Below are 25573 nucleotides of genomic sequence, written 5' to 3' on the forward strand. Positions count from 1 at the left end.
GGATGACTCCTAGAATTCAGAGAAGTGCTACACTTCCGATTGCAGTTTTTTATCTTAAAGGATACACATAGGATGAGGTCTGGAACAGTCATGGATGCAGGGCTTCATGTCCTCTCCCCCTGGAGTTCGGGTGTGTCAGCCTCTGGGCATGGCATTGTGTTTACAGTGAGAAGCTCCACTGAGCTCTGGGTCCAGAGGGTCTTTTTTTTTTTTCCTTCCCCACCCTCCCCAGTTGTGGTGCAGAGTTTATCAGGATTTCAGTACCTGGGCATGAATGATTAAGTTACTGGCTACTGATTGGACTCAGTGCCTAGCTCGCTGCCTTCCCTGGAGGTAGGACAGCTGAAAGTTCTGGCTTTCCTGGTAACCAGCCCTGCCCTGAAGTTATCTCGAGGCCCACCTGGAGTTGTTCATTAGGATAACAAAGCCACTTCTTTTACGCAGGAAATTCCAAGGGATTCGGGGAGCCAGAGTCCAACACCAGATGTATTCTTCTTTTTTTTTTTTTAGATTTTATTTATTTATTTGACGGGGGGGGGAGGGGAGCGAGTGCTAGCAAGGGGAGTGGCAGAGGTAGAGGGAGAAGCAGGCTCCCCGACGATGAGCCGGGAGCCTGATGCGGGGCTCAATCCTACGACCTTGAGATCATGACCTGAGCTAAGGCAGACGTTTAACCGACTGAGCCACCCAGGTGCCCCAGATGTATTCTTTATAATACAACACAAGTATGGATAATTTTTGTATAGTGTAAATTTTGTATATAAATTTTGAATCCATTGACCTTGTTAAATTCCCTCATTCTAATAGTTTATTTTAGATTCTTTTGGATTGTTTACACATAATTATGTTGCTTGTGAAAAATGACAGTTTTTTTTTTTGAGAGAAAGAATGAGAGATAGAGAGCCCGAGAGGGAAGAGGGTCAGAGGGAGAAGCAGACTCCCCGCCGAGCAGGGAGCCCGATGTGGGGCTCGATCCCCGGACTCCAGGATCATGACCTGAGCCGAGCGAAGGCAGTCGCTTAACCAACTGAGCCACCCAGGTGCCCCAATAATGGCAGTTTTATTTACTTATTGCTACACCTTGTACATTTTATATCTTGTTCTTGCTTAATTTCATTGGCTGGGACCTCTAGGATGGTGTTGAACTGGTGCCTCATTCTAGGTCTCAGGGAAAAGCTTTCCAAATTTGTCAGTAGGTAAGATTTTACTGTGTTTTTTTGGTAGATTTCCTTTATCAGATCAAAAAGGTTTCCTTCTTTTTCTAGTTTGCTAAGAGTTTTTATAATGAGTAGATGTTGCATTTTACCAAATGCTTTTTAAATAACTGTTGAGATGATTGAATGATTTATCGCCTTTATTCTGAATTATACCAACGGATTTTTGAATGTTCACCCATAAACATTTATTGCATAACCAGAATAAACCTGACTTAGTCATGATGTATGATCCTTGCTACGCATCATTGGATTTGATTTGCCAATATCTTTATTTAGAATTTTGGCATCTGTGTTCATGAGAGAGAGAGGTCTACAACTGTTTTTTCCAGCCATTAAACAACCAACCACCGAGGAAGACATTACAAGATATCTCTGTTAGGGTTTTGGTTTTTGTTTTATGGCAGGAAAAATAATTGCTTAGTAATTAAGTCCTTTTCCTCTTCTAATAGCCCAGTTTGGCTGAGCAAGTTTGAACATATCAAGTAATATTCTTGCCCTCTTCCACCTCCTCCCCTGAACAGTATAAGCCCCAAACCAAATGTTGCTGCAGGTTTTCTTCCTCTCAGGTTTGGATGTGAGGTCTAGGATGATTTTTATAGTTTGTAAACATTTGGACACAGTATGTGATTATCAGTTACCATTGGGGGCTCACCAAGGTAAAAAAAAAAATGCTTGCTTGTTTTCTTTCTTTTTTTTTTTTTTTCCCTTTTGTGATGGGGAGAGGATTACTAGGTTAGTTAATTAGAAAGCTAGCCCCAGACTTAATGTATTTTGATGTCAGTCAGCTAAGCATTTAACAATTTCCTGTTACATCTTTGTGACAAACAAACATGGGACATGCGGGCTCATTAATAATGGTCCATCTTTTAGATCGATTCTTCTGTAGGTTACTAGCCGGTTGCATGAACAGGGCCGAAGAATGGGTGCCTCCCAGGGCAGTAAGGGAGCTCTGAGTCTGTAAGCAGTTGAGCAGAGAGGCATGATAAGGAAGGGGCTCCTCCTGGGTGGGGGTCTAGGGTGGGAGGCTAGATGGCCAGGAGCCAGGATAAGAAAGGACAAGGCCAGAGGTGCTCCTGAGAAGAGAGGACAGGTGGGAAGGGGGAAGCAGTTTGCTGTAAGGGTCTAAAGTCCGAAAGGAGGCTGGTGGTGCTGACGGACGGCTGGGGACCCCCTTGGCACCTCCTGATCGGTCGCTTGCCCCTGCGCTTCCCATGCTCAGGGAGGCATTGTCAGCCGGGCCAGCACCTTCTCTCCACTTCATTTTCTTCAGTGGCACAAAACAGCTCTAGTTCTGTTCTGTGTGTTCCTCCCTGCCTTCTGCACTGCCCCTGGCTGTGTCCTCCAGGAGAGGTTTCCACATCCCTGAGAACAAAGACATCAGCGTTAGATCTGACCTCACTCCTTAGATAACCTAAGAAACTTAAAGCCCCAAACCTATCTTTTGACCCAGTGATTCTCCTGCTAGAAATGTATCTGAAGGACAGAGATATAACCAAATATATTTATTACAAAGATTTTCATAATGGAACAAAGCGGGGGCACAATTTAAGAGCCCAGTGGGGTTTGGGATTATTTACACATGTGTACAATGAAATATTATGAGGCCTTTCAATTTTTAAAAAATGTTTTTATGACATGGGAAAATAGAGAGAATGTGAAATATTTACAAATTATCTAATTAAAAAAAAAAAACCCAAAATAGTTAACAGTAGTTGTCTTTGAAAGGCAGGATTATAAGTGATCTTAATGTTCTTTGCACTTTTGTTAGCAATATCAGAAAAAAAAATATGCATCTATATATACAAATTAGGTGTAAAAATCATTATAAGAAAATTGGGGAAATTAGAACAATTGATGTTAATGATCTTAAGGAATTACATATTTAGATGCGGTATTGTGTTCTATTGTGGTCTGCGTTGTGAGAGTCCTTATCTTTTAGAGATACTAACCCAAATGCCTGTAAAACTTATAGATGTTTACAGATAAAATCTGAGATTTGCTTCCAAATAAGCCAGTGAAGTGGGTAGGAGGGAAGAGGAAACAAGATGGGCCGCAGGAGTTGTAGTTGTTAATTGTTTAAGTTCAGTGAAGGGCCCTGAGGGTGTAATTACATTATTTCCTGTACTTTTGTAGATGCTTGATAGTTTCCATCATAAAAGGTGAAAAAATTAGAGACTGCTGGCTAAATGAAAAAATCAAAGGCATGAAGCCCTGTCCCTGGATGAGAGACCAGTCTTAGGGTCTCCTGACATCCGCTTGTCAACAGCTTTACCCCTGGGGTGCTTGGGTTAAAAGAATATTATTTAGAGAAGCCCCATTTCTGAATCCCATCCCCCCCCCCCCCCCCCCCCGCCACAGTGTGATGATCCTGGACAGGACTTCCCTGAGCCTCAGTTTCCTCCCGTGAATAGTAGATGTGCGAGGGATAATGCCTGGGCCCCCCTCCCCAGAACATGCTCACCCTCACTGTTCCATAGCTTGGGGGGGGGGAGGTGGGCCCTCAGGGGGCACCCGGGTAACTCCTCTGAGAGGGGACAGTGAAGGTCTGGCCACCACCTTCAGGGCTCAAAAGGGAGCTCTCCAGACTTTCTTGTTCATGCCACCCTATTAGAAAAAAACGTTTTTTAAAAATTTGTACCTCCGTTCATTCAAAAATTGTATACACATACTGTTTTACTAACACATATGTTCTTTTTTTTTTTTAAGGATTTTATTTATTCATTTGAGACACAGAGATAGAGAAGAGAAAGCATGAGCGGGGGAGAGGCAGAGGGAGAGGGAGAAGCAGGCTCCTTGCTGAGCCAGGAGCCCGATGTGGGACTCAATCCCAGGACCCTGGGATCATGACCTGAGCCGAAGGCAGACGCTTAACGACTGAGCCACCCAGGCGCCCCGTAACACATATGTTCTAAAACACAAAAACTTTTGGGGCACCTGAATCGAGTCCCTGAATCGAGTCCCGCATCGGGCTCCCTGCTCGGCAGAGAGTCTGCTTCTCCCTCTGACCCTCTTCCCTCTCGTGCTCTCTATCTCTCATTCTGTCTCTCTCAAATAAATAAATAAAATCTTTAAAAAAAAAACCCACACACAAAAACTTTTAAAGATGTAAAGATGAGATAATCATTATTTTAAGATGGCTTGTTAGTAGTTTCCACTTCATGTTAATACTTTCTCAAGGCACAGAGTACCCTTGTGGTGGGCTTCATCATTACTGACGGCGGCTTTAAGTCTGTGTTTCAAATCGTTTTCTTGACAATTTTGAATTATTTTGGCCAACCACTCCTCAGCGCCCCGCTACTGGTGTCCCGCCTGCTGACTGACAGGGGGCTGGTGGTGGGGAGAGGACCTGCTCTGGACTTTGTAGATCCCGTGCTTGCTTTACCCGTGTTCCCTTCACTCTGGGATTTCCTTGCAGGGGTCTTGTTAAGCGACGGTCCATTTTGTGAGCATTGATTTGGCTAAAGGTGCTTAACGTAATCTGTAAACCAATGTCACTGGGCACACCTCATCTGTAGCTCCTCTCACTTGGCTGGAGAGCGACTGAGTGAGGCCAGGAGCCCCTGCCCGTGGGGATAGAGCCCACTGTCAGTCTGTGTATAAACAAAAGCTAAAGTCGCTTATTTATTTTGGAATACAAATAAATGTGAACGGAGTCTGGGATGAATACCCCTTTTGGCGACCCTGTTCTAGAAGGTCCCAGACGTCTGGGCTGTGTGTGTACGTGCAGTGTCAGGCTGTGTTGTTATCTTGCTCAGAATGGCTGGGCAAATCTCCTGGTAAGTCTCTAGAAATGCTTTTCTGTTTTGGCAACTGGGCTGCAGTGTGTGCATTTCCATTTCTCTTTTCCCTGCGGCTGTCCTCCTGTTCCTTCCTTTTTTTCTTCCTGCTTCACTCAGTTTTTTCCTTTTTGTTTTGCCTTCCATTTTCCTTTTCCTTTTAAAAATATAGACCAGCTACGGTGGCTGTGTTTATTGACGGCTTACTTATTGGGCACCTGCTGTGTATTTAGCCTCGTATCAGGCATTAAGGAACGAATCAAGAGCCGGCGGATATAACTTCTGCTGGCGAGAGTGGAAATCAGGGAGCCCTACCAGGGAAGGCAGTTGGGAGATTTTGGACAGATTTGGCCAGTGCACAAACCCTTTGACCTAGTAGCTCTGCAGCTGTAGATGTATCGGGATCTCACATATGCATCAAATGACGGAGCACAGGGATTTTCACGGCAGCACTGTTTGTGGTAGAAGGAACTGGAAACAAGTGTGTGTCCGTCAGCAGAAGGGAGAGGGTTGAATCCACCCTGGCATCCACCAGTGGGACACTCCACAGGGGAAGGAGAGGGAGTTGGGTGCTCCAGTGACATCGCTCAGTGTAAAACTCAAGGTGCAGAAAGCTCTAACATATTTGTAATTACAGTGTAAAAGTAGGGCGCCCGGGGGGCTCAGTCGGACAAGCGTCTGTCTTCTGCTCCGGTCGTCATCCCAGGGGCCTGGTCCGCGGGGAGTCTCCTTCTCCCTCTGCCCTCTCCCCCCCTCCCACTCTGATCTCTCTCTCTCTCTCTCTCTCTCTTTCTCTCACACACACACACTCTCTCTCTCTCTCAAATAAAATCTTAAAAAAATAAAATGTAAAAATAAATAATAAATTTGTTGTAGAAACTTTCAGAAAGGAGGAAAATGATTAGAAAATGAAAGGCCCCCTTTTCCCACCACTCCGAATGTGAATATTTTTGGTGTGTTTTCTTCTAGTAAGTCGCAATGAACCAACTATATTGCTTTCTCCCGCCCCTCAATATGAGACATCATTCTTTTTTTTTAAAGATTTTATTTTTTTATTTGAGAGAGAGAGAGAGAGAAACAGCATGACAGGGGAAAGGGTCAGAGGGAGAAGCAGGCTTCCTGATAAGCTGGGAGCCCGATGTGGGACTTTATCCCAGGACTCTGGGATCATGACCTGAGCCGAAGACAGTTACTTAACCAACTGAGCCACCCAGGCGCCCTGAGACATCATTCTTTTTTTTTTTTTAAGATTATTTATTTATTTGAGAGAGAATGAGAGATAGTACGAGAGGGAAGAGGGTCAGAGGGAGAAGCAGACTCCCTGCTGAGCAGGGAGCCCGATGCGGGACTCGATCCCGGGACTCCAGGATCATGACCTGAGCCAAGGGCAGTCGCTTAACCAACTGAGCCACCCAGGTGCCCCCCGAGACATCATTCTCATTCTTATCCTTTCTGATTGTAAATGTAAAAACAAGAAAGTAACATATGCTGATTTTAAAATGCATTAAGCAGAAGAAACTGGCGTAGTTCACTTATTGCCTTGTTTTGTAGCTTTTTGCTTTATGCAAATGGTGAACCACTGTCTCTTTAAATAAATTTCTGTCTACATCAGCCTAATTTTTAGTGGCTGCAATAGTGTGTCATAAACCACACTGGATGGACCCTCCTGGGCGCAGCTTGCACACCGGCCCGGGTTTTCCCTTTGTGTTAAGGTCTTTCCTAGAAGTGGAAGAAATGGCTGAGGCCAAGGTCTTGCACATTTTCCATTTTGACACGTGCTGCCAAATCCTGAAGAAAAAAATGCCATTTTTCTATCCAGTACTGCACTGGTTTCTTCTCTGTGGTCTTACAGTAGATTTTAACTTATATTAAAATTAAGGATCTCCTCAGTGTTCTTTTAAGTTGCTTATTGATTAAACAGCTCACCTCCTGCCCCTCCTGTCTGGCCCTCTCTACTTAGGGATACTTAACAGAAACTTCTTTTTGTGTGTAGCTCTCCCACCCTCTTGTTGAGGGGTGCCGGGGTGGAAGGTTGTGCCAGGGGTGTGTCTCCTGCTGATGGGCTTCTCTGCTTCCTCGCCTACGCCCAAGCATGCCCCCACCTGTGTCTTCTTGCTGGGATGGGCTGCCCCTCCTGCTGGTCGAGGTCAGCACTATTAATAGTTAGCTTAATCCTGCCCCTGGCCTGGGTGGAGGGAGGAACGAGGGGGGATTCCCAGGAAATCAGGGTGCCCTGTCGCCTGCAAGTGCAGACCCATGGCCCGAGGTCCTGTCTTTTGGCAGCCAGGCCAGCACCTCTCCCCGGGGGAGTGTCTGAGAGCTCAGGGCCTGTGCTGGGAGCCTGGGAGGTCGGGGGCTGGGATTTGCTGGGGGACCAACCAGGAAGATGCCCAGGACACCATCTTGGGTAGTGGGAATCCCATGTCTGATCTGGGGCCTCTGGATCTTCTGCATGAGAAAAGGCAGCTGGAGCTGGTGAGTAGGGAGGGCCCTGTCCAGGACCTAGTGGACTTTGAAACCCAGCACCTTGTAATGTGCTTTAGGTCTCTGAGAGATAAAGTTTTTTATGGGGGGGAGAGGACACAGCAGTTTGCTAAGATGGGCACTGTGGAAGGCGGAGGACTGGGCTCCCTGGGGCCCCTGGAGACCAGCTTGTCTGTATCCAGCAAAGAGTGGGGGTCTGCTGTGTTCCAGGTGCCAGGTGGCAGGGGATAGGGTATAGCGTGGAGAGGAGTGAAGTCACAGTGCAGGCCTAGCTGAGCTGGACGCCAGTCGACTGCATAGACAGCCATACAAGTGCTGGTGAAGGGCGAAGGGAGAGCTGGGGCCGGGCGGGCAGTGAGTACTAGCGGCCCACCCCCAGGCAGAGCTGAGGGTGGACAGTAGAGAGGAAGGGTTGTGGAGGGAGAAGGTCAGGTTTTGGGGCCTCTCACTCTTTGCCCCGTTCCACGTGAGAGGGCCGTGAAAGAGGCCTCACTGCCATTCTCTGACTGGGAGGAGACCTGGCTGGACAAAGGTCGATGAAGGCAGAGTGGGCAAGCTTGCCAGCCAGGTGTGGCCCAGAGCAGACCGAGGGCGGCTTCAAGGTGCCTCCTTTCCCACAGCCAGCTTGCCCCTTACCAGCAGTGCGTGAGTTTGAAAGGTGCAAGAAGCCCCAAGTCCCTCGGGGAAGCAGTAGGAGAGTCTTTTTTAAAGTTACTTTAATGGTTGTGTTTCTTTCTGATTATAAAATTAATACTATTGACTATGGAAAGGTTGGAATTTCTCTTAGGAAAAGTGTAAGAAAGAAAACAAACCATCATGAACCCCCCATACGTTTAGGTTTAATCATATGAAATTGTCATTTTGGTTGGTCAAAAATGGTCAGATATCAACAATTTCACATGGATCAGCCAAATATGAGCATTTTGCTGTATTTCCTCAGTCTTTTTTCTACGAACAAGGACTACTTTGAAAAATGGGGGCTTCTCAGCTTTTGGGGTAAATTATTATTTACATCTTCATGTTCCGTTTCTCATCCCAGCCACCCCCAAAATCCAATTATCCAGTTGAATGGACACTAATAATAAAATGAGGCAACTCATTAAGATGAAAATTCTGTAGTAGATTTAAATTTCATACAATGATGAGGATCATAAATATAGGTCCTCAGTTGGCTCTTTTATTTTAAAAGATAAATTAAAAATGATTTTTGAATTACAGGAACTTCTTAATTACTAAAATTCAAAAGAATTCTTCTCTAGTCTTCACCCCTTTCCCCCTTTGCCTTGATTACATTTCTCCTAAGGAAATGTCTGTGAACTGAGTCATTCATTCCACAAATATCCATCCATTAAACACTTGCTGTATGCCACTCACCATTCTGAGTTTTGGGGACACAGACTAAAGCCCCTACTGTAATGCAGCTCAAAATCTAGCAGAAGACGGGCCATAAACGACAAATAGAATGAATGAGCATATTACATCATGTATTTTAGGTGCTTTAATGACTAGGGTTGGGTGCTGGAGGAGGGGTCGCAGTTTTAAGGGCCACATTTGGACAAAGACCTCACACGGGGGCAAGCTACCCAGTTATGTGGGGGAAGAGCAAGCCAGGCAAAGGGAGCAGCCTCTTGTATGAGGAACAGCAAGGAGGCCTGTGGCTGACCTGAGCACTGGAGAGAGAGAGAGGAGTAGGGACGGGAGAGGGTCAGCATCAAGGGCCCTGAGACCGGGGCCACTGTGGGGGGTGGGACTTTTCCTTGCAGTGAGACAAGGAGCCACTTGGAGGGACTTGGTGGGGCATGAGGTGACCTGACTGCTCCTCTCGCTGCTGTGTTGAGAGCCAGCCCGGGCTCCGAGATAAAGCAGGGAGCTGACCAGAGGCTAGTCTAGTGTTTGGGTAAGGAGGAGATGATGTGGCCCAGACTGATAATAGCAGTGGAAGCCACCAGAAGTGGCTGGAGTCTAGGTGTCCGATGCAGGCAGAGCTGATGGGATCTGATGGAAGGGCTGGATAGAGAAGGGTAGAGAAACAGAGGAGGCGCAGTTTACTCCCGCATGGCCTGATCTACTGGACAGACAGAGATGGGGAAGGCTGGGCGGGGAAAGGGCAGGAACTTGATTGGGCCATGTGGAGTTCAAGGTGTTAGGCATCCCGGAGGAGCAGGCTATAGCTGTCAGCCAGCAGTTGGGTACAGAGTTTGGAGGATGCAGGAGAGGGTTGGGCCCCAAGTGTTTATTTGAGACACCTTGATGTACAGTTTGTATTTAAAGTCATGAGGCAAGGGACCAGGTCCAAGGACTGAGCCCTGGGACCCTCTCACATAAAGAGGTCAGGGAGAAGGAGCAGCCCCTGAGGTCAGAGGAACACCAGGAGAGCTGTGTGCCTGAAGCCAGGGAGAGGGAGGGTTTCCAGGAAGTGGGAGAGAGTGACCCCTGGTCAGAAGCTGCAGCCTGAGGATGAGACCCCACCACTGGAGGTCACTGGTGACCTTGGCAAGAGAGTTCTCTGGCCAAGGAGGAGAATCTCTGGCCCATCCCTCTCCTGCACCCTCCAAACTCTATACCCAACTGCTAAAAAAAAAAAAAAAAAAAAAAAAGCCCCCTCTGGGCAGAGAAATTAGAAAAAGGCAAACGCAGTTCAGAGTCCCATGGCTGGGCCAGCAGAGGGTAACTGACTGTCCCCCGGCCCAGCACCCGTGTGCGGGGCCCCAGCTAGCCAGCCAGTCAGCGCCAGCACACTGGGCTCTCAGCGCGCCGAACAGGAGTGACTGTGGGCGGTGTCCCGGGTCTGGACACCTACAAGTTCCCTGTCTCTAGAGGGCGCCCGCACGCACCACTGATGCCACACACAAAGGCTCCTCAGAGAGAGGGCCAAAGGGCTGAGAGTGGCGGCAAGTTTGGGCTCAAGGAATCAGCTCATTTCCTCTGCAGGACGGCTATTTCCATCCTTTAGAGAAGCCACCAGCCTTTCGCTGTGTGGCCCAGTGCGACCTGTGACTGTGTGTCAGGATTTGTTGTGAGCCCGTGGTTAATTGGAGGTTTGGTGGGGAGGAGGAGGTTTTTCTCAGGTTACTGAAGCTGTGTCTCTTCTGCATAGGGGCTCTGACTTCTGGGCTCTGAGCGAGGCGCTGCTAACTGAGCCACCTTCAGACACACCCCATTCCCCGGGACTTAGTCTGTGCCAGTTGAGGCACACAGGGTCCTTGCTCACCCTAGACTCTCACTGGTTTCCATTTGTGTGTTCCCCTTATTTTTGTTTTGCCCCTGATTTTTTTTTCTCAATTAAAAAAATTCTAGAGTAAAACCTGCCCATCGAATAGAACAATATTAGAAGGAGCCAGAGTAAGGGGTAGTAGGGCCCCTCCCCCAAGCTCTACTTAACCCGGGAGGTAACCACTGTTACCTCTTCTGTGCATTTCAGGGCAGTTCAGCATCCGCAACCCCCCCCACCCCGAGTCTCTGCAGAGGCAGCGGGCACCATGCAGTCTGTCCCTCTGCTTGCTCTTCCACCAGCAGCCTGTGTTGGGCTTCATTCCACATTCTGTCCATTCAGCCTGCTGCCTTTTCCCCAGAGCAGTGGCGGCCCCCATCAGTACTCCTGGTCCATTGCTATTGATTTAGGTGGTTACTGGTTTGAGGTTGTTAAAAACAGTGTTCTTCTGTCGAACCTCTTTGCTTCTGTGTCTTCCTGCTTTGGAGAAGATTATATCCAACTTCCTACCAGTGGAATTTCTGAGTCCAAGGTTAGGGACCTTTCGTTTTGAGTCATGCTGCCAGATTGGCCTCTTGAAGTGCGCCCGTTTACCTGCCCACCAACCCTAGGACCTGTGAGGGCATGCTTGTTTCGCTTGTTTCCCCCAACACTGGGCATTACTGGTCTTAGAGCATGCCAGTCTGGAAGGTGGTAAAAGTTTCCCACCTGATGGCATAGTTTAGCTGACTGCCTTAGACCACGGAGAGCATTGTTTCTCTCTTTAGAAGGCACTCTTGGGTGGGAAGCCTCCATCAGGCAGAGAGGCCCAGGGGGCCAGACCCCAAGGTCCTGGCTCTGAGTAGCTGCTGCCCACTGGAGGCCCTTGACGGGTCTCTTGTTCTTGTTGGCTCACGTCTAAAAGACACCAGAAAATCTTTGATCGAGTCTAGCCATGGTTCTGTCTAGGTCTGATCTAGGTGCATAGTTCTAGCAAGGTGCTGAAAGTTTTTTGACCACAACTTGGAGCTGGAGATGAGTGTATCACAGTGACTGGCACGTGATAGTGAAAGTTGCACAAAACAGTACCCCCCCATCACATGTGGCATGCTCATATCTTCTTTATTTTTTTAAATGCTGGTCCTAAGAACTGGCACCTTTCTGGAGTTCTGAGGAGCACATCCTGGGGTTAGGGGATCTGCAGTGGCCTTGGAGCCTTGGAAAATGCCCTCTACAGAGAAGTCCTTCGATGGGGCCCTCAGACTGGGTTGTGAAGGGGAAGCTGCCCAGGAGACCCTGGCTTGACCTTCTCAGCTCTCCCAGGGCTTTTCCCCTTAGGCCGCTCCAAACCTGTGTCCCTGTGTGGGGTACACAGTTCCATCCAAACTGAAGTGCAGGCCAAGCCTCGGCTGTCTCCCTCCTGTCACGCACTGGGATGAAGGGCACAGGAACAGGGTAGAAACCCGGAAGGAGGGCCTGGAAAGCCCTGCCCCCCCCACCCCCGCCCCCTGACAAAGCTTCTGTGAAGGGTCCCTCCTCCCCTCCCTCTGCCTTCTGACTTTCTCTTGCTTTAGGTTGAAGGGGTGGCCCTTCTCTAATTATAGTACTTGCCTGGCCTAATTACAGCCTGGGCTAATTTGTTAATGGTTTTGGGAACTGAGAGCCTTTGCCTTGGGCAGTATCACGGCCCCTGGGTACATGCTGGGGCCTTTGCCAAGGAGTGCAGGGTGAAGGAATGTGAGTGGCCCTGGAGGCCCCGTGAGCAACATGGGCCATCTGAGGAGCCCCATGTACAGTTGGCGCACACACATCTCCAACCTATGGCTCACTGTCCACAGGTTGTCATTGTGGGTCTTTCCCTTCTCCAGGACTCTCAGGAGACCCTGATACACGGCACCAGGCAGGATCTTGCCATTTTCATTCTAATGAAACAAAAGGTCTTTAATGAAATGCCTTAAAATTAAAAAAAAAAAAAAATACTTTTGGTTTTCCTTTTCATAAAAGCCGTATCTGTTTGCAGCAGAAACTTCAGGAAATACAGAAAAGGGGAAAAAAAAACACCCATGACCCCACCCCAGTGACTCATGACCCCAAATGTGTTAATATTTTGGTGGCGGTGTCTCATGACTGGGCCCTTTGCTCTTGTCTGACTCATTGCATCGTCCACCCAGGGAAATCCCACCTGGCCATCGTGCAGAAGGTGAACAACGAGGGTGAAGGTGACCCCTTCTATGAGGTGCTGGGTCTGGTCACCCTGGAGGACGTCATTGAGGAGATCATCAAGTCTGAGATCCTGGACGAGTCGGATATGTACAGTGAGTTCCAGTCTTTCCATTGCCCGGAGCCCCTTTCCTGCTCATGCCTGGGTGTCCCTAGGTGGGAAGGCCACAGTGCAGGGATGTGGGAGGCCCGGCCCCCTGAGGCCCAGGAACTGGATGCCTCACGCTGGCCAGGGTGAGCAGCGGGCTCACCCCTCGGATCAGTGAAAGCAGGCCACCTTTGTCCCCCCTGGCCTTCGTGCCTTGGCATCGAGCCAGGGACCCCGCCTTGATGCAGACACTGCTGCTTGTGTGTGGAAGAGGGGACTGCAGAGCTGGGAGCTGGCGGGCAGGTTCTAGTCTGTTCCGGAGGCATCAGGGACAGTGTTCTCAGTTCTAGATTCTTTCTCTCGCAGCGGACAACCGAAGCCGGAAGCGAGTATCTGAGAAGAACAAACGTGACTTCTCAGCCTTCAAAGATGCTGACAATGAGCTCAAGGTGAAAATTTCACCTCAGCTACTTCTGGCTGCTCATCGCTTCCTGGCCACGGGTAAGAGGAAGAGGAGGGCCCTCAGGTGTTGGTGGGATACAGTCCCGGAGGGGGTCTTCTGGGCCTCTGGCTACTTCCTCCCATGGCACAAGGGGCTGTGGCAGGTGAAAGGTGCAGGGAAAACGTGGCTGCCTCTGAAAGGGGGCGAGGCGGCTTCCCTCCATCCCTGGGGTGCTCCCTGTGGTTTGTTTTCTCTGTTGATGGGTTGTCATTGCAAACTTCTAGGAAGCATTCAAGTTCTGAAAATAACCACTGGGAGAGGGGGGAGGCCAAAAAAAAAAAAAAAAAAAAAAAACCCTGGGAGTACCTGGGGTGGGCACTGGGGAGCCCCTGGATGCTGGGGAGGGGGAGGGAGGAAGAGGCCCTTCCACATGCTGTGGGCCCATAGCGCTTACCTGACCCGTGTCCTCAGAGCCTGAATCCAGCTCTGTTCTCGTCACTCCCCCTCCGCTCTGCCTGCATGCCACACACCACGCTGGGGCCAGCAGGGCTTCACCTCTAGACCAGTGACATTCCTCTCTTCTCACCCCTGACTCAAAGCCCCTTTGGGGACCTAGGTGATTGATTTGAAAAGCTCCTGCCTATTCCCTTCCTCCCCCCAAATCTGACTTCCTTCCCAACGCTCACTTGCTAAATTCTCTATTTTTCCTGCCAGGATATCGATGATGGTGCTAATGATAATAATGATGGTAACATTTATGAAGCACTTTCCATATGCCAACTATGTGTCTAAGTGCTTTACATGTGTTACCCCTTTAACCTACCATGACCCTACCAAGTGTATTTTGTTGTTGTTTTGTTTTTTAAGGAGTCTCTACCCAACATGGGGCTCTAACTTGTGACCTCGAGATCAAGAGCCATGTGCTCCACCGACTGAGCCAGCCCGGCGCCCCAACCCTATGATATTTTTTCTTTTTTTTTTTTTAGAGTTATTTATTTCAGAGAGAGACAGAGGGAGAGAGCATGAGCGGGGGAGGGGCAGAGGGAGCAGAGGGAGAGGAAGAGACTCTCGAGCTGGCTGCAGAGCCCGATGCAGCCTCGATCTCACCACCCCGAGATCATGACCTGAGCGGAAACCAAGAGTCAGATGCTTAACCGATTGAGCCACCCAGGTGCCCAACCCTATGAAGTTTTTAATCCCATTTTTCAGATGAGGAAACTGAGACACAGGTTAAGTAATTGGCCTAAGGTCATGCACTGTCAGCGCAAGAGCCGCTGTTCCAGCCCAGGCAGGCAGACCCGAGTCTAACCAGTCTGGATCTAAGGGGTGCTGCTTTCCCACAGAGGTGCAGAACCGAAGGGAAGGGTGGCCTGGGCAGTGAGCAACCACAGTGACTGTGTTCCTGGTGCTGCCCGGCCAGGGCCCCCTGTGAAGTCTTCTTCTGTCTTCCTACAGAGGTTCCCCAGTTCAGCCCCTCTCTGATATCAGAGAAAATCCTGCTTCGGTTGCTCAAGTACCCAGATGTCATTCAGGAACTCAAGTTTGACGAGCACAACAAATACTACATCCGCCATTACCTGTACACCCGAAATAAGCCGGCCGACTACTTCACCCTCATCCTGCAGGTGAGCAGCCTGCTCCATGCCTGCCCTCCTGTGCCCACTCTGCCCTCTTCACCGGCTGAGATGGCTGGGGGACACAGGGCTTTCCTGCGTGTGGCCTGCCCCCGAGCCTCTGCTCCCCCTTCGCCCATCCTCTTCCTGAGAGGCCACCCCGGAGCCTCCAGGTCAGGGCCCCTGAGCTCGTCAGGGCTCTGGAACCGGCTCTTCCTCGCCCGCACTTCTCCCTCTTGCCTCGTCCTTTTTTCTCCCAGTTGAGCTTTCCTCCTCAGCCTGTTTGTCACCCTGACCCTGTGTTCTTCCAGGGGAAGGTGGAGGTGGAGGCCGGGAAGGAGAACATGAAGTTTGAGACAGGCGCCTTCTCCTACTACGGGACCATGGCCCTGTCGTCGCCCACCTCTGGTGAGTCGCTAGGCTGCCTCCGTGCTGCCCTCCAGGGTACCTGGTTGGGGGGGGCGGGCCATGAGGGGTAAGGACGTGTCGGGGAGCCCCGGAAAGCTGACGGCACGTGGTTGTGATAGGAAGCAAGAAGTCCTGACGGGCTTCGGAGCAGAGAGGATGTACGACAGCAGACTGGGCCAGCTGGGCAAGTAGCTGTAGCAGCGGGAAGGATGAGAGAAGGCAGGTGGACGGAGGCTACAGGGTCTTGCTCACGGAGACGGGGGCAGGGCACTTGAGGTAGGGAATGAGGGCGTCCAGGGTGTCCCTGGCCGGGAGTCAGGCCAAGGCCTGTTTACCAGGCAGGGTGCAGATGGGCTTGGCTTTTCAGGAGGCTTAGCCACTGCCTTTTGGTTAAGGGCTGGTTCTGATGGCAGAAAGGGACTTGGGGCAAAGAGCGGACTGGACACACCCTCTAAGAGAGGTTGTGGGAAGTCCAGGGAAGGACCGCTCTGGTCACTGTGGTGCTTTCTGCTTCTCTAGTCCTAGGGAGCTCAGGCTCCCGTTGCCAGGGGGCCTTGTGGCCAGAGTGGGCACCAGATCAGCTCCTTGCTGGTTGCACGGCCCCTCTGAGCCTTGAGTGGGGCCCCGGGTTGCTGCAGGCTGGAAAGTGAAAGTCCACTCTGTGGCTGGAGGATGGGCCACACACTGAGGTGTGTGTGTGGCTCGTGGAGAGTCTCTGTGCCGTGCCTGTTGCTGTCCTTTGACAGAGAGGACCCTGTGTGCGGGAGGCCAGGGCACTCCTGTATACTGATACGGCTCAGCTTATCCACTGGCATGACATAGCTCTGCTCCTCTCCCAGCATGAGCAGGCTTCAGGAAGGAAGCAGTGGGGAGACAAGGCTCCAGAGCTGGGTTTTGGCGCAGGGGGCCCCTGCTTGGATGCCTCCGACCTAGGGAGGACTTCTCGGCCCCTCCCAAGAGCACCTCCCGCCAGCCAGCCAGCCAGCCGGGGGAAATCTTGTCTAGGAGGGCACACGGTCATGGGACTTTCCTTCCAGGCACTTTTTCTCTGCAGCGATGCCTCAGAAGCTTGGGCCAGGGCCCTTGGCTCTATCCTTTGACCTGGAGGCGCTCAGGTCCCACTTGTAGTGGCCGGAAGGGAGAGATGACTTCTGGGGGGGGGGCGGGGGGCTGTGGCTTCACTGTGGGAGCCTCTGCCCCTCTTTGAGCAGGGCTCATTGGTCTGCCCCCTCCCCATCAGAGCCATGTCCCCCTTTCCATGGTGCCCACTCTCTGCCCAAGGGAGACTGGCCCCCAGCAGGTCTGCTTCTCCATCCTGGTCCCGTGGCTCCGTGTTCTGCCGCCTCACCCTACCCATCGCTGACCTTTTCCTCTTTTGCTCCAGTGCCTTCAACCCAGGTCGGGTGTCCGCCTGGCAAGCGGAACTCCCTGCTCTCCTGGCTCTCAGGTAACACGGCATGGCTGGAGAAGTTTGCACTGCCACCTATCGCCTGAGCCCACATACCACAGCTCTGTTAACCTCACCCAGCAGCCACTGGAGCTCCCCACTCGCATCTAGGGCCATCCCACCTGCTCACACTTGTGGGCCAGCCTAATTTGCACCGGCTCTGCCTGGCCTCAGGCCCAGTTACTGGGTGGCTTTGCCCTGGTCCTGGAAGGGCTTCTCCAAAGGTCCTCAGTCCTTGAGAAGACACAGACACACGTGCATACGCGCGCACGCACACCAACACACAGCTAGAGCGGGGAGGGAGGGTTGCTTCTGGCCAGGCCAAGTGAGCCCAGCAGTTCTGCACCCCCTTGATCAAGGCCACTCACAAACATCAGGATGCCTTGTCATCTCATCAGCTTTCTCTAAAAAACTTTCCTCCTTTCTTCACAGGCTTTGCTCTTCATTCTGTTGCTGCTGGTGTCTGCCCGCCAGGGGGAGGCAGCCGCCGGGCATCAGAAGTGCGGCCCCGGGCAGACGGCCCCGTGTGAATGCTGTCTCTGCACTTGGCTAGCTAAAATGCTTCCGGGAGCTGACTTCCTCTCAGTCTTTCGTTCCTTCTTGTGTAATGGGAACAATAGATGTGCCCACTTCTTAGAATTGTCAGGAGCAGTGAGAGACTGGGTATGAAATGTTCGGGTAGAGCTCAGTTTTTATTTGTTTTTTTCTCGATTACAACTAAACTGTGACATTCCAGTCAGAAAGTATTGAGGAAAAGGCCCAATGCCACATGCTGTTTCTGGCCTTTGATACGTCACACTCCTGAGCCTTAGCCCAGGATTGCTGGCAACTGTGTTGGTTGACTCCGTTCACGGGACTCCCGTCCCACTTACATGGAGGCGGCAGGGGGTGGCAGAAGGTGCTGGTCTCCCCATCAGAATTCTGGCCTGGCCCTGAGTCCTGAGGAGGTTAAGTGCATTTATAAGTGCCTTTGAGCTCCAGTCTCGGTGTGTAACTTAAAGAAGCTCCTGGGGCCCCAACAGTCCTAAACACCTATCACCAGAGTCCATCATTTCCCATTTTATATTCGTACAGCTGGCTTTTTTTCTCCCTCTCCACTGTACCAAAGCACACTTTTCTCTTGATTCTCTTTAAAAAAAAAAAAAAAAGGTAAAAAAGTGACTTAGAAGTCACTTGTCCCTTTCAAACAGCCAGCTTTTGGTTGTGATAGGAAGTGGGAAGCTGCTAACGGCCTTTGAGTAGGTGACGTCTGTGGACCATGTTGGTCTTCCTTGGCCAACACCTCAGCCCCCTTCTCTCTTCTGTGCTTGCTCTTGTTTCATACTGGCCAGGAGTTTATGCATCCATGGCTTGGATCCTGCTGTTTTTACCTAATACAGGAGCAGAGATGCTTTTCCATCAGCTTTCTTGTTTGAGCCACACAGTGTTCCCCCAAGCACACGTGCCTTCATTTGTTATCCCCCCTTATGGACAGTCATTGGGGTCTGTGTTGTAAATAACACCATGACGTAAACCTCTTTATGAAAAAACTTCCCCTGTGTTTAAGATTGTGTCCTTAGGATATCCTTTCAGAAATGGAATTACCAAGTCATTTTTTGCACATTTATTATTCTGTTTCATTTTTATTTTATTTTTTAAGGTTTAAATTAATTAATTAATTATTTTTTTATTTTTTTGAGCGAGTGAGTGAGCACAGGGGAGGGGCAGAGGGAGAGGGGTGAGAGAGAATCTTGAGCAGGCTCCATATCCAGTATGGAGCCTGACACTGGGCTCCATCTCATGACCCTGAGATCATGATCTGAGCCGAAATCAAGAGTCAGATGCTTAAACCAACTGAGCCACCAGGGCGCCCCGGATTTTATTTTTAAGTAATCTCCACACCCAGTGTGGGGCTCCAACTCACAACCTGGAGATCAAGAGTCACACGCTCCACAGCCTAAGCCAGCCAGGCTCCCCTCATTGTTCTGTTTCAATCATAAAAGCAGTATAGCTTATTTAGAAAATTGAGAAAAGGGAAAAAAAAGTCTTAAGAAAATTAAGAAGTATTGGGGTGCCTGGGTGGCAGAGTTGGTTAAGTGACCAACTCTTGGTTTCAGCTCAGGTCATGATCTCAGATCATGGGATCAAGGTCTGTGTTGGGCTCTGTGCTCAGCGTGAGTCTGCTTGAGATTCTCTCCCTCTGCCCCTCCTGCTAGCGCTGTCTCTCTCTCTCCATCTAAAATAAATAAATAAAACTTTAAAAAAAAAGAAAATTAAGAAGTATTAATTAATTAATTAAGTATTAATTAAGAAAAATTAAGATAATAATTTCATTATTCAGAAACAAAGCTTTCATATTTTGGTGTATTTCTTTTTAGGGCCTCTATTTTTAAAAGGCCATATCCCTAATTTGTGTTGTTTCTATATTCAATTTCTGGAGTGTTAATAAGCATTAATTAAAAGCATTCCATCACCATCCAAATGATCAATGTGAAATATTAGGTAATAGCCATAGTATTTGTGTTTCTTTTCTAGAACTTAATCAGAGGTGTTACTTGAGTTAGGATAAGTGACACAAACACACACATACACACGATCCTCTTAATGATTGTACATTGCCCAATAATAGACTATCCAGACTGTATTTTCCTAGTTTTAGGAAGGAAACTCAAAGACAGGGTGTTACTTAGTTCAGTCTCAGTTAAAGCTGTATTGGTCACTCAGTCACCCAGATTCATTATGTTAGCTCTCTTCGAGCTGTTTGTTAAAATAGCTAACTTAGTAGTTAGTTAGTAACTTAGTGCTCAACTAAGTAAATAAGCTTAGTCCACTTCCTGTTTGCTTAAAAGAAGCCAGCATGCCTTCACAGTTAACTTCTTGTGTGTTTCATTGTTTTCTAAGTGTTCTCAAAAATAAGAGCTAATGATGCACAGTATGTGTACAGTTCCTTTCTGAAAATAAGGAGTCTGCTCCTTCCTCATTTGCGGTTGGGTCATCCCCTGTTCCTGACAAAGGGCTGCAGGAGGCCTTGTTGCCCCTGGGGGAGGAGGCGCCTCCACCACCACCCCAGGCTTTGCCTCAGGGCAGGGGAGCTTGGACCAGGCTGGAGGAGACGGCCGGTGTGGGAGGCCTGAAGCTCTGGGAGCATGAGGCTCCTGGGGAGAAGGCCCTGCTGCCCCTGTCCCCCTTGTCAGACTGACGGGGGTGGGGCCAGCAGACACACGCGGGCAGGACTGTTCCGCATAGAATGGGTCTTGTGCAGAACACACTTTGACCTCTTGAGAGCAGGTTAAGATGTGAGTAGGGCATCCTGTTGAGAGGTCTGTGTGGATGCGTCGTGAGAGGGTACAAGTGTACGTTCTTCCTTTTAATATATTTGACACGTATGCAGCGTGTGTCCCTTGATAACAAGCTGCTGTGGAGACAGGGACAGTGCCTGGTCTCCCGTGGAGGGGTGATCACTGTGTTGCCCTTGACTGATGACTTGTTGGGGACATGAGGGCTTCTGCAGACATAAATTTTGTGGTTTTGGTTTTTGTTTTCTGCTTTGGTAGGCTTTTTAATACTTACTGCACAACACCTTAAACTAACTCATTTGCTTTGATGAGGTCAGACCTTCTGCAGTTGGAGCTTGTTTGTCCTTAAGAACTGTTCCATTCCGGTGGGGGCCCCGCTCCCACGTGTCCACGGGACAGGTTAGACAAGAGGCTGTGAGGGGCACCGGGGGCTCCTGGCCTGACCGTGTGTCTCTCCCCACAGACCACTCCCCATCCCACCCTGCCACCCTCAGCCGCTCGGCCTCCCTTAGTTACCCGGACCGCACGGATCTCACGAGCACAGCCACCTTGGCAAGCAGCACCAACCAGTTTGGCAGCTCCATCCTGGGCCAGTACATCTCCGACTTCAGTGTCCGGGCGCTCATGGACCTCCAGTACATTAAGGTGGGTGCTTCCTGCGTCTCTCCCTCTGGCCAGCGCTGTCTTCCTCGTCCTGGGCATTTGGATCACTCTGCCTCAGGAATCAGCAGCTTCTTTCTTTTTCATCCACCACACACAGCACAGAGGGCCCGGACCCGAGACGTGTGTCCTCCTTATTCGTGCTCCTCACTCTCTCGAGCTGGTCACATCCTCTCTTCCGGACCCCCAGCCCCAACCCTGGCTAGTACTGTTTCCCTGGGTCTTGGAAGGTTTGCCTCTCAGTCCCGGCTCTCTGTGAACCTCATCCCTTCCTCCTGCAGATCACTCGGCAACAGTACCAGAATGGGCTGCTGGCCTCACGCATGGAGAACTGCCCTCAGTTTCCCCTGGATGGCTGCACCATCTGCACAGAGAACTTAGCCGGGAAGTCCGAGTTGCCCGTGGTAGATGAGACCACAACTCTTCTCAATGAGCGTAACTCTTTGCTGCACAAAGCTTCCCATGAGAGCGCCATCTGACAGCAGGGCCCGGGGTCCCCCGCCAGCCCCGCGGGGGTCTCCCCAGTGGGCCCACATGAAGATAGGGAGGCTTTTAGGCCAGAAGAGGGACAGATAGCCTGTCTAACTGAAGCAGCCAGATGGCCCCCAGAGTGTGGGGAGTTTTGGCCTCTGACAGGGACCTCTGAATAGTTCCAAATTAGCGGCTGCCCAGCCCTGGACTGGCAGGGCAGTGGGCCAGCTACCATGAGCAAGGCTGTTTTTTACTGAGAGAATTTCTGAACTAGGCTCACTGCTCCTCTTTTTAAATATTGTTTGGGGAAAGGAATGGGGAAGGGAAGACAGGGTTAAGGAACTTTATTTAAAACAAAAAAAAATGTTTTTTCCACAAAAACTTCAATGAAAAAGGGTAGGGTTTCTCACCCCGGGAAGCAATAGCCATAATCTGCTCCCGGCCATGACCTTCTGGCTTATGTCCCTGATTCAGGGAGCCCACTCCTCCTCTTCCTCCTCCTCCCCTTCGTCCTCCTCCAGAGATGCTATCCCAGAGGCCCGCTGGAGGAAGGTTTTCTCTTGGGAGGAAGACAGTTCCTTCCAGGAAGCAAAGAACCAAATAGCGTTGAGAACAACTGCCTGGACACATGCACTGAGGCTTGTCTGACGTCGCTGAGGCCTAGGGATTCTGGGTAACTGTGATGAGGGACATGGTACTCCCGGCTACAGAGAGGAGCCCGCCCACTCCTGTCAACCGCTGGATCCTGGAATTTCCTAGGACTCTGCTGATGGGCTCTCCTGGTGAGTTGGGCCAGGCTGAGGACTCTCACCCTTGTCTCTACTCGTTTGACTCAGAGTGTTTAGCAGGGTCTGACACTTTTAAGATTGCTTACCCCTGCTTCCCAGGCCCTGCCCTTACTTTTACCAAAGGTTTCCCCCTCGGTGGGAGAACATCTACATTACGGGTGACTTGTCTGAGATACTCCTTTCAGTTCCAGGAGGGAATCTCGTCACGGGCATCTGTGTTGGTAGCAATTAAGACCATCCCCTTTCCCACCCTGCAGTGAAAGTCAAGTGTCAGTCACTGACCTATGAAGCCCCTCTTTTCAGACTCCCTACTTCTCATCCCAAAGCCCATTGCTTCTTGGGGATTGAGGACAGCAGGACACATAGGAAGCCAACCTAAGCAGGTTCTTCATGCCCTCCTTTCCTCTGTGGCTGAGGTTTACCCAACCTTGTTCACACACTTAAAAAACCCAGGGAAGGATGTTTCCACCTAAAAGACACACAACTAGCAGCCCTGTTGCCCCCGTCTTTATAATCCTAGCCTGAGTTGTCATCCTGGCCCTTGCTGAAGCTAGTGGTACTGGATCCTGAGAGCTCCCCCCCTACCCACATGAAATTCTGCCCCAGTGCCTTTTCCCTGGGGCTGAATGAGGCCCTGCTGCAGAGCTCCAGGCTTGCCACTGTTGGGGAGGCTGTGGGACTAAGGTCCACGTTGGCCCTTTTGTCGGGTGGAAAGGTTGCTGGGGGCCCAAGATCAGGCGGGGGAGACTCTGCACACCTTCCACCTAAGTGGTAGTTATTGACCCTTTCCTCAGCCAGTGACTTCTGTCACCCCAAGTGCTCTGTTCTTCAGGCACCTGGAGAATCCTAGCTTTTGGGACCAGGAAGTGTCTGCACCAAGTATACTTGCCCCTGGCTGGTTCTGAAGTCTCCCCTAGTCACAGAATTTATTCCTCGAAGTCTGGAGAGAAGGTGGTGACACCCATGGGTTCTCAGTCATGAGGAAAAAAACCCACCAGACCTTTATTCCCTGTCGGGGGAAACCCCTCAGTTTTCTACAGGAGCAGCTTGCTTTCCGAGTCCACATGGGAGCTTGCAAAGCTGTGTTCCTGAGAGACCTGAGTGCCAGGTGGGGCAAACCACATTGGCCTGAACCAAGTGAGTGTGTGAAGTAAAAGGAGCAGGTGCACACACTTCCACAGCTACCTCTTTGCACACACGGTTACCACCAACAGATGGTCCTCCCTTTCCCCACTTATAATCATTTCTTGCAGAGGGTCATAATTATCTCCAAATATTACTGGTCCGATGACTTCCTCCTCCCAGTGCAATTTTTTACTTCCTATTCCAACCTCTGGTTCCTGGGCCGAGCCGTACCCTGGAACTGGCCCACCCCTGCGTGTCTTCTCATGTAAGGGAGACTGTCGCAAATGGCCTCCAAATGGGTAGGCAAGTCACAGCCACCGTAGCGAATAACTCATATTTATTTTGCATAAGATTTTAATTTGTATATTTTTGTGATTTATTTTGGCATTGTTATGAGTTTGACTCTCGGGGAGTTTTGTTGTTATGACTCTTGTGTCTTTTGTCACAAGACAATGATAATATTTGCTAAACAATATATGGAATTTATTTTTGATTGGTAATAAAAAATGAAATAGGAAGTCTTGGTGAGTGTACAATTTGCCTGTTTGAGTTCAGTCAGTATTCAGCACCTGTCGTAGAGATGGTGGCTGTGGTTGGCTGTCACCTATGACAGGGCAAGGGGCAAGTATTCTGGAACTGTTTTAACAGAAATTTACAAAACATATATTATCAAGGCTGTTGTCCCAGGAGCTAGAGAGTAGCAGCTGCTGTGAGATGGGGATGGGGCAAGTGTGCTCAACTGCCACAGTTAGGAATTTGTAAAAATGGACACCACAGTCTTCTGCCTGCAGGTACCAGACAGGGCGGTTAGAGGGGACTGATAGTCCCTCCTCTCCCCCCTGGGGGCTGAAGGAGAAAGGAGCCTGATCCAACAGTATGATCGCCATGCTTCATAACATGCAGCTGCTTCTTTGTCCTTGCTCATGAGCTGGTACTCGTGCAGTGCCCATAGGTACTGTGGCTACGGTGTGTAATAGAGTGTGCTGGGGCCAGGCCCAAGCAAGCCAGGCTTACCAAAGCAGACAAATTGGGGCTAATGTTTAAAAAAAGGGATGCACTTAGGGAGAAAAAGGACATTGTAGATAAAATAACAGATGCAAAAAGCAGGTGGACACGAGAATAAATTTCATCTGACCATATGTTCCACACATGGGTAAGCCCCTGCTACATGCCAGGTGCCATCAACCCCTCAGTGAGTGTAGTGAGGAAGAGTCTCTGAGGGAGACAGTCACACCACGACCTTTTGATTTCCTTTCTCTTCCACATGGAACACTTCTCCCAAGTCTTTGTGAGGCTCACCCCCTGACTTCATCTAAGCTTCCGTTCAAATGTCACCTTCTTGGAGAAGACTTCCCTGGTCAGCGCATCTAAAACAGCATGGCCCCAATCCCTCTGTCCATTTCCTTATCTTGCTTTGTTTTTCTCCACAGCACTTATTGCCAGATATAAAATGAGGATTTGTATATTGTGTGTTGTTCCCACACTAGAACCTAAGCTCTGGCAGGGCAGGGCCTTTCTCATTCCCACATAGTCCCAGCACCAGAATGGTACCTGGTACATTGCAGGAAATACTTGTTGAATGAATGAATGAATGAATGGGTCTTACAAAAAGGTGAATACTGGATTGCTATTCAGTGCTATTAGGGAAGAGCACATAGCTCCCATAACCTTGACCCAACCTAGTCAAGATGGTCAAGGAAGACCAGCTGGAGTAAGTGATACTTGCAGACTTGAGAAATAAGCAGGAATTAGCCAGTGAAGTCATCACAATAGTTATGAGTTTAAAACTCAAGAATAAGTATTTAGGTGAAACATGGAAATGTCTTGAACCAAATGAGCAGTAAGGAAAATCGCCCAGGGAGGGTCAATGAGGGACCTGAAGGTCAAGTGGCACGTGTCTCCATTGATGCAATGACTACCCAGGGGATGGGGGTAAAGAATGGTGCAGAGCCAATGAAGAAAGAAGCTGGAGAAGTACTGTTGAGGCCTCTCTTGTTAACAGAAAATCACTCCTTGAGCAGCTTTGCCCTACTGGATTCTTTCTGTCTTTGGGTATCCACAGTTTAAATGACCATTTGTGTTTCCAAGTGCGATCCAGTTGTCCTACCCAAAGATTTTCTCCAAAAAATGAATTACTGGTTGTTTTCCAAGGGCACCTGAGACCAGATCCATACGGAGTTTTTCCTGTCTTTGCTCTGGAACTGTTCTTTGCTAATTAGTAACTTTTCCGGGTATATAACTTTCAAGGATGTCATCCATTCTATTTTAATGTCAGCATTTTATCTGGACTTGGAGATGGAAATGTGAACTAAAGGGGCTGAATCCATAGTTTTTTTTCTTCAAAGGAGGCATGCTGATCCAGTGCAAAG

At 49.7% G+C, this 25573-nt stretch overlaps 1 protein-coding gene across 1 annotated transcript in view; it reads left to right on the forward strand.

Moving 5' to 3' along the window:
* Positions 1-23716, forward strand: part of CNNM4 (cyclin and CBS domain divalent metal cation transport mediator 4) — a 37608-nt gene extending 13892 nt beyond the window's left edge. The window contains exons 2-7 of the mRNA XM_028103801.2: positions 12839-12982; positions 13342-13476; positions 14873-15042; positions 15342-15438; positions 20624-20805; positions 21102-23716. Coding sequence (XP_027959602.1) covers positions 12839-12982; positions 13342-13476; positions 14873-15042; positions 15342-15438; positions 20624-20805; positions 21102-21299 — 926 coding nt within the window. The 3' untranslated portion in view covers positions 21300-23716. The remainder of the gene's footprint in view (positions 1-12838; positions 12983-13341; positions 13477-14872; positions 15043-15341; positions 15439-20623; positions 20806-21101) is intronic.
* Positions 23717-25573: the final 1857 nt, after the last annotated feature.

This window comes from Eumetopias jubatus, unplaced genomic scaffold (assembly GCF_037043125.1).
Source record: "Eumetopias jubatus isolate StellerSeaLion01/CBP00866 unplaced genomic scaffold, mEumJub1_p1.0 scaffold_9, whole genome shotgun sequence".
Taxonomy (NCBI): domain Eukaryota; kingdom Metazoa; phylum Chordata; class Mammalia; order Carnivora; family Otariidae; genus Eumetopias; species Eumetopias jubatus.